General features: G+C 48.1%; 1 protein-coding gene across 1 annotated transcript; it reads left to right on the top strand.

The window, feature by feature from the left end:
- Positions 1 to 5,814: 5,814 nt before the first annotated feature.
- On the top strand, positions 5,815 to 10,859 carry LOC110490106 (F-box only protein 40). The gene is made up of 9 exons (XM_021563275.2): positions 5,815 to 5,902; positions 6,046 to 6,087; positions 6,446 to 7,097; positions 7,212 to 7,750; positions 7,964 to 8,146; positions 8,523 to 8,764; positions 8,937 to 9,068; positions 9,225 to 9,573; positions 9,752 to 10,859. The coding sequence occupies exons 2-9, from the start codon at positions 6,085 to 6,087 to the stop codon at positions 9,971 to 9,973; spliced, it is 2,322 nt and encodes a 773-aa protein (XP_021418950.2). The 5' UTR covers positions 5,815 to 5,902; positions 6,046 to 6,084; the 3' UTR covers positions 9,974 to 10,859.
- Positions 10,860 to 11,559: the final 700 nt, after the last annotated feature.

The raw sequence follows: 11,559 nt of genomic DNA, 5'->3' as shown, positions 1-11,559 counted from the left end.
GCATGACCATAAGCAAATAGGTAAACTGGGATTTTTCAACAAATAGAAAGGCATTTACCCTTCCATGGTAGCAAAATCATATCTATTTTTGGTAACTTTCTATACAATGTATTGGAGTGAGAACATTTATTTATTTCGGGATATGTATACCGAGTATATCCACATCACCATCAGACCATTTTATTGGTAAACTACATGGTAATGTAAAAGTTCTATTTTTTATTGATCCAATACGTAATATAGTACACTTATCGTAATCTGGTTGTAATCCAGAGGTTTGAAAAATGATTTAGATCCTATATGAGGCTGTGGAGGTTTCCAAGTTATGGATTTAAAAGAAAACATGAATCATCAGTGTACAATGACACCTTTGTTTTTAAGCTCTTTATTTCTAATCCCTTGATATTATTGTTGGATCTGATTTTAATAGATAACATTTTGATGGCCATAATAAATAGATATGCTGATAGTGAACAACCTTGTTTTACTCCTCTAGACAGTTTAAAACTTCCTGAGAAGTAGCCATTATTTACTATTTTACACCTATTGTCACTATACATTAATTAACCCATTTTATAAGAGATTCTCCAAAATTGAAATGTTGAGAGAGCAGAGACTTACAGATTGATGTTTGCTCCTTGTTTACATCACACTTCCTGTGATTGGTAGATTGTTCCTCACCACCGCCAACACTTGGTCTGGAATGTAATTACATGCTAGCATGGCTAGTGGGTAACGTCTACTACTTGGTACCTCTGTTTTGTTCTGTTCGCATTCATTCGCATTCAGAATCTTGGAGATGGGGAAAGGGTTGATAAAACGCAGGGGACAGTTTGCGGGACTCTACCCGGAGGGTCAGATCCCAAGTGGACAGCCATACCCTCTGCTCGAAACAATAACGGGGAGCCGGGGACCGGTGGTGGTCCGCCTGTCGTCAATACCTGGAGGTGGTCTTGAGCAGAGCCGACCAGGCTCTCTTCCAAGTACGGCGACAGTGGCGGACGAATATCTGGGCTGAGGATATGCTGACCTCGTCCTCTTGCTCCGGGAAGAGCGGGGACTGATATCCCAGGGATGACTCAAAAGGCGAAAGACCAGTGGCTGAGCAAGGGAGGTTGTTGCGGGCGTACTCTACCCATACGAGCTGCTGGCTCCAAGTGGTGTAATTAGCAGAGACCAGGCAGCGAAGAGTCATCTCCAGGTCCTGATTGGCTTGCTCCAACTGACTGTTAGACTGGGGGTGGAACCGGAAGTCCATGGATCCGGGAAGACATGCTGCACCATGAGCTGGGCTGAGGGTAGCTTTGGGAGAAGAATGAAATGGGAGACTTTGGAAAACCGGTCCACCACGATAAGGATAACCATGTTGCCATCAGACGGAGGGAGAACAGTGACAAAGTCCAGGGATGTACGTGACCAGGGACAGTGAGGGATGGGAAGTGGTTGAAGGAGGCCAGCCGGTGCTTGCCGTGGAGTCTTATTCTGGGCACACACGGTGTAGGCGGCAACGAACATAGAGACGTCAGGAACCAAGGTGGGCCCACCTAAAACGTTGTCGTACAACAGAGTCTATGAGCACCTGGAGAGATTTGGAACGGTCACCCCACAACAGGACAGCATGGAAAGGGGTATGAGAAATGGAGAATCCCCGTACGGTTCATCAGCGCACTAGTACCTACTTGATGAGCCTAGTTATTTAATGGGCAGGTAGATAACAAAATGTCCCGTAGCTCCACAATGCAGACAGCTCTAGGTGTTAAGTCTGCGTAACTGCTCAGCAGGAGACAATCTAGCCCTGCCCAGTTGCATGGGCTGCGGAGGAGACGACTTGACAGCCCTTTGTGACCTCCAAGAGAACTCGGGCGATATAGGATCCACTCGGAAATGTGGGCTTCGGGGATATCCGGGATTCCTCCAAGGTGAGGTGGAAATCGAGGGCAAGCGTCGGAGACAGGGAACAGACTCCCTCTCCCTCCTACATTCCCATAGCCGCTTATCGATCCGGATGGTCAAGGCTATAAGGGAGTCGAGGTCCAGGAGGCGGATAGTACAGTTTTCAGATAATTTATTATAAACACGGTGCAGGCAAAGGGCAGGTCGAGGACAGGCAGAGGTTTGTGATCAGGCAGGTACAGGATGGCAGGCAGGCTAGGCTACTACTACATTTAGTTTGTAGTATTTTGGTAAGACAGTTGTCTGTCGCCGACGCTTGCCCTCTATTTCCACCAGCAGAGTACATATTTCGCGTCAACCTACCGGTCACTTCAAAAGCACTCAAAGATCTCTGAGTCTCGGCATTTTAACATTGTGTTTGTGGTATAGGTGATGTAAGTAGAATTCAATATCATTCCAATGCAAGAACCCCCCAAAATGTTGACCCCTTGCCAATTTCACTGCCCCCTTAGTCACTTTATCCTGGCGCCGGGTGTGACTTCCACTCCATGGAGCAGCACACCCACGCTGGCGGGACAGACCTGCAGGTAGACTGCCAGCCAGGCACAGGGCATACTGATTGAACAGCCAAAGCCGACATTGAGGCATGGCACCTTTTCATTGGGGGAGAGCAGCGCATGCTCCTCCTCCTTGCACAGGTGGAAGAGGGCACCACACAGCAGGTGTCAGGGGATGAGCACACAGGACACAGAGATATCCACAGGGCCTTTCAGGGCCAGCTGAAACAGCTGTCACAGTCGCGTGATGGTGGGGCGGGAAGGACGAACCTTTGGGGAGGGTGAGACACAGGGAGAGAGGGAGGGAGAGGGAGGGAATTAGAGATAGAGAGAGGGAAAAAGGTAAGAGAGTAACTTCCTAGGAGCCCTGACAATCCTGTGACTACACTGAATGGTTCTAATAAACACCTCTAATACAGAACCTAGAGTAAATCAACCCTGGTCCTGGAGAGCCGTGGTGTGTGCAGGTTTTGTCCCAAACCTGGCATTGTCTTGCGTCAGATAGTGTGTCGAATCGAGTGATGAACTTCGCATAGGAGTGAACACCATCTGAAGACAACGGGGTTGGGGTCAATTCCATTTAGATTCAGTCACTTCAGGAAGTAAACTGAAATTGCAATTCCATTGTGTTCCAGTGCTTTTCTCAGACACAAAATGAATTGGAACTTAATTGGCTGATTTGAAATGCAATTGACTGCAACCCTCCAGAACCAGGAGTTCAGAACAGTGTACTTACTAATCTGACAGTGTTGTCTTACCAGGATATCAATGCTAAAGAGTCTTACCTCTTGTCTCTCTGTCTCCTCTGAGGCTGAGTTGCAGTTAGTCACCTAGTCAGTCACAAAGTCAGTCAAACAGACAGTCGGTTAGTCAGTCTGTCAGCCTTGCATGGGTTACAGTCCTGAATTTTGTTACAACATTTACCAGGGCAGTGATAAATATAGCTAGGTTGCATTCTGGTCTGCAGGGTGAAGGGGGTCTCTCTCTGGAGCAGTGGAGTCAGGTTACACAGTGAGACAGACAGAATGAAAGCACAAAACACTGCAGAGATTTCATTGGTGTTTTAATTATGGCATGGACCACATGGCCAGCCCCTCTTCTTGAGTGCTTCACTCGCTGTGAGCGGTTCATCTGTATCTTCCGCCTGTGGTTTGTCTTGCTTGTGTTTCGTTAGCGTTACACTACGACTCCGTGTGCATCCTTTAATATATTGGTGGCCCTTGCTGCCACAAACTGTATTTACCTTACACAACTTGCCGACTGGCTTGTTTTGTGTGTGTTGTGAATTGCTTAACATGCTGTCATGTTAATGCAATTCTCATTAATCAAATCCACAACAAATCCTTTACCTGTTTGCGTTTTTTTGTGTGCCTGTTTTTCAGAATTATTGGGTAAGTTATCCATCACAAGTTCCTATTCCTCCAAGCGGGTCATACGACATAAGCTTTCCCAGGGCATTGGACCCCTGCTAAGTGGCCTTGCTGGCTTGGCTAAGTTTATGGCTTCCCTTTGTGACAGGTGTGATGGTGACATCCCCTTGGAGATCCGCATACCTCGTGTATGCACTGCCTGGGTTTGAGCCATGCGTAGAGGGCGGTGGAGCGCCCTACTGTGGATGCCTGTTTTGCGTGGTGTTCTCAGAAAGCCTGCAACTGGCGAGATTGGAGGCCATGCGACAGTGGGTCGGCCAGGCTTAGGCTGTTAGTCCCTCTACTGGGCCCAGTAACCCTCCCAGGAAGTGTGGCCGAAGCCACCGCAGGCAGAGCCCATCTGCTGCCAGTCCTGGACGGGGGCAGGAGTCAGACCGCTGGGACCACCTTGAATGGAAGGCGCATGCCCTGCATCAGGAAGTTGATAGCTTCGATGGCGACGACAGCTGTTACCTGTTGGGCAGTGATAGGCTGTTCCTGATGGACAATGCTGGCACTTTTCACCACCATGAGCGGAGCTACCAGGCCATCAGAAGCCGGAGGGGTGGCTTCATCAGCCCCCAGCAGCTCGATAGGTTATGAGGGGCCTACTCACTCGGGTAGCCACTACACGGGACATCAAACTGGTGGACAGCGATGACTCTTCTCTGCTGAATTCTGTGAGGCCTTGCAGGAGAGCTGAGCCTCTGCCAGGGGGTGCTTCAGACTCACAGACTGAACCATGGAGTAATGTGGCGGGCGCAGAGTCACTCAGCCTCTGGGAGTACCCGACCATGGACACCATGATAGCTGCCATGGTCCTCTCGGCCTGCAGGGGTACAGAGGAGCTCTTCTGGCAAGCGACGGAGGTGTCTCGCCTGCTTTTCCTGCTCCAGAGGGATGTGGCCCACTCCAATGGACGGGCCACAGCGCAGGTGGTTACCTCCCTGCGCCATCACGGGCTGGCCCAATCCCTTCTGCCAGCTGCTCTCCAGAGCACATTTGCCACTCTCCCCATCACCCCAGGGCTGACCTGTGGCACCTTTGGTTAATGACATTCTGGAGCAGACTGATAAGGTTCTTAGGGACCGGGAGACCCTGAGACGGTTCATGCCGCCTCCTCAGGCCCCGGGTCCAAGACGGGTGGACCGTTGCCACCCTCATCACCTCGTGCTGAGGAAAGAGGGGAGTTGCACATTGTGCGGTGGAACAACAACCTGTCAACTGTCACCGCCATAGGGACGTGCCTGGGGGACCCAGGCGCTCGGGCACCAGAGGAAAGGCCCCGGCAGATTAAATACTTAAAAATCATACAATGTGATTTTCTGGATTTTTGTTTTAGATTCCGTCTCTCACAGTTGAAGTGTACCTACGATAAAAATTACAGACCTCTACATGCTTTGTAAGTAGGAAAACCTGCAAAATCGGCAGTGTATCAAATACTTGTTCTCCCCACTGTATATGGATCACTCCAATCCTCTACGGTGCTAGAGGCACCTAAAAAATGATGTAGAGAACGTGTGTCGCGGCCATAGGATCTTTATATAGGGGTGGGCCCCAGCCGTGACACAGGTGTACACAGGAGTAAATCTGTAAATCCTCACCTCGGATGTGTCCCTCCGCCACAGACTGATACCAACATATTGGAGTGATCCAAATAGCTCACATAACCATGGTTACATACGTAACCTTCGATCCTTCCTTAAGCCTTATTCCCCACCCAGTTGACTACTTTAAAATGGTGGAAGTCCTCAATGGCAATGTCCATGCAAAAACAGGTTATTTCCAAGTAGGGATCTCTATCGCCATGGTTCCTCACAAGTTTCTCCCTATCACTCAGTCGCACTGGTTGGTTGAATAACTGAGTTCTCAACTGACCCAGGGTCAGCCCTTGTCTGGTAACCAGAGCATGTTTTTGAACAGGCTGTGTAGCATTTCTCAGTCAGCATGTTGGCCTATTTATAGCACTAACACATGATCTTCAGAAGGGACAGATACCAAGCAGTAGTACTGTAGCGGCACAAGAGAAATGGTTTACTTCAGGTAATGTTGAGACTATGGACTATAAGACAGTTGTGTAACAATTGTTTGTATGGTTTGAAAGCTTTAAACTTTTTAGGTTTACATTATAATATAAGGTTAAGTATAAAGTAAAGGTTGCATTCAACATGTCTTTCTGTTTAAAGGGATTTCAGTTGAACAATGTTGAACTGAAGAATAAGAACATGGTATGTTAATTTTATTTAAATTGAAGCTTACTTTATGGCATGTTAAAGTAAAAACCACAATACAACCAAATTGAACAGCATTTCTCAATGTTTTCATTGAATTGATTTAGTCATTATGTTTTTATGGGGAATGTGTACTATAGAGCTTCTGTGAAAGGGTTGATGACGTTTCCCTGTAAAAAAAATAGTTAACCATGTCTAGCCCACAAGACTTTAGATGCGTGTTTACAATTCATGTTTAGTGGAGACTATGCCATCCCATGACATTAACATGTGAGAGGTGAAGTAGTTTTGACTGTGTTCTCTTCCTCTCACACTTTCTATCATTCTCTCTCTCTTTCCATCCCTCTTCCATCAGAGACGTCATTCCCTTTTCTCTCGTCCCCCCCGTCCTGCCGGTCATCGCCACTGTGACAGCTGCTACAGCCGGCGGTGTAAGGCCCCCGTGGAGATCTCCGTGTCTTGTGTGCTCATCCCCTGCCGCCTTTTGTGTGGAGCCCTGTTCCACATGTGCAAAGAGGGGGAGCATGCGCTCCTCTGCCCCAATGAGAAGGTGCCATGCCTCAACGCCGCCTTCGGCTGTCCAATCATCATGCCCCGTTCCTGGCAGGCGGGCCACTTGCAGGTCTGTCCCGCCAGTGTGGTGTGCTGCTCAATGGAGTGGATCCGCTGGCCAGCCGATGAAGCCTACGCAAACACACACCCCGACATCCACGCACACACACACACCCTGCATGAGAACCTGCTGAAGGAGCAGAAGGCAGGAGAACAGTTGGACCTGGCCATGGCCCTGGATGATCAGAGACACCTGTACGCCCGTATGAAGATGAAGACTCTCTACCCAGAGATGATAGTGAAAGTGGAGGGAGAGGAAGAGGAGAAGAAAGAAGATAAGAAAAATAAGAAGACAGAAGACTGGGCCACAGTGCGTCTATGTAATGGGGCCTCTACCCTCTGTACGGCTGCTGATGATGGGTGGAGTGAAGATAGGCCATATCATATCCTATCTGGTAACTGGATTTTCTGGACAAATCCAAAATGTTATTTTTACTTTACTTACTTTACTTGTTATAAAATTACAATAACTTGTTTTTCCTCATTATTACCCTCTCTCTCCACGCCAGGCGTTCCAGAAACAGCCGTGACAGACCTTTCAGACTTTTCTTTGGAGAAGGAGGAGGGAGATGTGGGTGTGGAGGAACCAGGGGGAGACATCAGCTCTGACAGATACAACAGGTATGAGAGGATGTTCAATATGGATAAAGGAGGCTGTAATGTGGACACCAAAAGCAGCCGGGGCAGAGAAGGGAAGGAGTGGAACCATTGGATGGAGTTGGAGGAGCAGTCGTGCAGAGAGAAGAAGGAGAGAAGAGATGCAGAAGAGTTGATGGGTGCTCTGCAAGATCCAGGAGCTCCTGAGGGACCAAGGGGGACCGAGGCCAACCGTAATGCCACAGGGATTACAGGTATGGCCCCGTGGCAGGACGGGGTCCTGCAGCGCATGGCCAAGGAGGTCACCCCCCAGGAATTCAACATGTACCTGGTGCACCACGGACGCATGCTGCTCACCTTTGGCCAGATGGATGCCTGCACGCCACGGGAAAAAGACTTTGTCTACGGAAACATAGAGCCCATCCCTGTTCAGACACTGTACTCCTTCAAGGTAAGGGTGGCAGGTAGAAGTGAGGACTGCATTGACTTCACACACAATGTAAAAAATAAGGGCAAGCAGAAACTCGATGCAGTTCTGTTTATTTTTTTCTCTCTAAGGCATATGCATGTTCACGTACACACAGATACAAACACTTACATACACAAATCTCTGTAAAGTAATGACATGTTACTGAATGTGTTATCAATCATTGTTCCCCTGCAGGTTCCTGTCAGCTACCGTGAGAAGCAGCGTAGTGTCCACTACTATGACGCATCAGCCCGTGCTGAGAGTACCTGGGCCTGTGTGGATACGTCTGACCTGGGGGCATTAAAGGAGTCCTGGTGGACGGACGAGGCTGACAGCACACTACTGGGATACGCAGAGAGAGAGGTCATGGGGCATCAGGTAAGTTATAGCTATCAGAAGAGCTCAGCAGGTTAAAATAAGTGCCAGTGCTAGGTGCAATAAAATGCTGAACAAAAATAGAGCATACGTTTCACAGCTATCAGAACAGAAATACAATACGTACATCCACAACACATAAAGATATTATAGCGATGTTAACCCAACACTTGGCTACTTTATCAAGTGGTTTGGATCTGTTGGTGTAACAGCTAAGGTGTTGAGGTGACAAGCCAATGTCCCGGGTTCCATCCTCAGTTGCGAGTATCCCTTAATAAACAATTGGTGGCGATTTCTCGCTATCTCTGCCCGGATAAGGTTCTTAGAGCTGTTCATGAGTGAGCTGAGATGTCTTTCTCTCTGTCTTTCTGGTTCTAAGATCAGTGAGGAGCGTGGACAGGACGGGCTTTATGTGGACATGGGGATGCAGACCCACTCCTTCAAGACGGCACCATTCAGACGAGACACGACGTTAGCAGACCTGACAAGGGACAGGCCTCTGAAGCTCCGCCTCCAGCTGCATGCGGACAGCACCTCCAGCCGACACAACAAGGCTAGCTCTGCCTTCACCTTCCTCTGTGGACACTCCTTCCAACGAAGGGAATTCCCCAAACACTTCAGGTATCCCAAAATCTTCAGGTACCCCAAACACTTCCAATGCAAAGAGTTCCCCAAACACTTCAGGTACCCTGTGATGTCATGTCGCCTTGAGTAGTTGCCCTGGTATGGCTGTTTAGCCTCCATTGTAATGTTTTCCACACATCTAAAATGAAACATTGTTATCATTATTCAGGAACGTGCACACAGACATTCAGACGTGTGCTAGTGGCTGGTTTGAGCAGAGGTGTCCCCTGGCCTACCTGGGCTGCACCTACAGCCAGAGAAGGTTAGAGCCTTTCAAACAACCTGCCACGGTCACCTACAAGTAAGAACCATTCAACTAACTACTCACAACTCATGCTCTGATTGTGGAAGTACCAGTGTTTGTATATATTTCAGTATTTGTATTCACAGTCCTTCAGTACATCTGAATGTTTTCATTACCATACCCTAATCCTGAACTCTGACCCTTTACCTACAGCCAGAAACTGAGCATCTTCAACCTCCGACCCACCGTCCCAGCTTCTCAAGGGGAGGGACCAGAGCCCCTTAAATCCTCCAAGTCGCAGTCTGCTCCAGAACCTGTCGGAACCCCCAGGAGGAGGCGGTCGAGGGGAGAAGGGGACTGCGATTCTCTAAGTGCTTTGCCATCCGAGGTGCTGTGCCACATGGCCAGCTTCCTGGACAGCCTGTCCCTGTCCCAACTGGCCCTTGTGTCCCGCCTCATGAGAGAGGTATGTTCCTCTCTGCTGCAGGACAGGGGGATGGTGTCCCTCCTCTGGGAAAAGAAGACCTACAAGTCTGGTGTGGCCAAATGGAAGGCCAAAACGGTAAGAGCACTGGAGTTTACAATGACAACAGTCTGTCGAGTAAGTTAAATACAGTGAAATGGAAACGTAACCCCCTTCTGTGACTTGTCACATTTCCCATGTTCTCCTCTCTCTCCCTGCCTACCCTCTCCTCTCTTTTATTTTCTTTCCTCTCCTCTCATCTTGTATCGCTCCCCAGGTGTGGGAGTTCAGTCATCTGTTCTCTACAGTAGATTTGTGGCGTTTTATAGACAACGTGCCATCCATGTCGGAGCACCTGAAGGTTTGTCCCTACTACCAGACCTGGGTACCACCCCAGCCGGTGGCCCTGCCCAGCATGAGTCACCTACAGGGTGGAACACAGGAGCAGGACAACCAGCAGAGACAGAGCCTGGTTGCTCAGTTCATGGGCAACAGATAACAGGGCAAAATAGTATTCTGATGATCCTACCTGACAGTCAGTGCTGGCTGGTGGCACTTCAAATCTGAGGATGTGCTGACAGTAATGGCTGGAATGGAATAAATGGAATGGTTTCCATGTGTTTGATACAATTCCATCAACTCCATTCAAGCCATTATTATGAGCCAGCCTCCCCTTGCCCGCCTCCTCTGCTGACAGTCCACCCTTGAAGCATGAATAGAACAAATAGAACAAACTATGTGCCAGACATTTTCAACTACAAAGAATTCAGGTAAAAAGTGTGTGTTAATTACTAAAACCTTTATTACTTAAAGGTTACTTGCTATCTCACAGTTGGATTTACCAGAATCTCGAAGCAGCTCGAAGAACCAATCACACACGTCTGTAGGAGAGAGACAGGTCGAGTGACTACCTCCCCTCATACTAAAGAGCCAGTTTCTTAATCTCTGATCATTCTGGAGCATGCCGAACTTCCTCACACTCTTGCAAGTAGGGGAATGTGGCGAGATATCCCACTCATAATATCAGAGAACCTGGGTAACGCAAGTAACCTTAAGTTATTTTTCAATAAATTGTTTCAATATCTCACAAACGTCACAATCTCCAAGGTGAGACAATTGCATTGCCGCTGACCTTGTGCATAAAGGCAGAGTTGGATAAGAAGGTAACCTATGCAAACTGTAGGCACAAATGGTGAACTGGCAGTGCATCTAGTTCACTCACTCACTTTGCCAACATAAGGGCACCAGTGAAGCAGTCTTAAAGGGGGCTTAATTTCCACATAGTTTGCTGCTTCAGTGTCTTCAGTTACTATGGAATACTGAAGTATAATTACAAGAATTTCATTTGTGTCAAAGGCTTTTATTGACAATTACATGAAGTTGATGCAAGAGTCAATATTTGCAGTGTTGACCCTTCTTTTTCAAGACCTTTGCAATCTGCCCTGGCTGCTGTCAATTAACTTCTGGGCCACATCCTGACTGATGGCAGCCCATTCTTGCATAATCAATGCTTGGAGTTTGTCAGAATTTGTGGGTTTTTGTTTGTCCACCCGCCTCTTGAGGATTGACCACAAGTTCTCAATGGGATTAAGGTCCAGGGAGTTCCCTGGCCATGGCCCCAAAATATCAATGGTTTGTTCCCTGAAACACTTAGTTATCACTTTTGCCTTATGTCAAGGTGCTCCATCATGCTGGAAAATGCATTGTTTGTCACCAAACTGTTCCTGGGTGATTGATAGAAGTTGCTCTCGAAGGATGTGTTGGTACCATTCTTTATTCATGGCTGTGTTCTTAGGCAAATTGTGAGTGAGCCTACTCCCTTGGCTGAGAAGCAACCCCACACATGAATGGCCTCAGGAAGCTTTACTGTTGGCATGACACAGGACTGATGGTAGCGTTCACCTTGTCTTCTCCGGACAAGCTTTTTTCCGGATGGCCCAAACAATCGGAAAGCGGATTCATCAGAGAAAAGGACTTTACCCCAGTCCTCAGCAGTCCGATCCCTGTACTTTTTGCAGGATATCAGTCTGTCCCTGATGTTTTTCCTTCTTGACACCAGGCCATCCTCCAAAAGTCTTTGCCTCA

Source organism: Oncorhynchus mykiss, chromosome 15 (genome assembly GCF_013265735.2).
Source record: "Oncorhynchus mykiss isolate Arlee chromosome 15, USDA_OmykA_1.1, whole genome shotgun sequence".
Lineage (NCBI taxonomy): Eukaryota > Metazoa > Chordata > Actinopteri > Salmoniformes > Salmonidae > Oncorhynchus > Oncorhynchus mykiss.
This window is presented reverse-complemented; position numbering and strand designations above follow the sequence as displayed.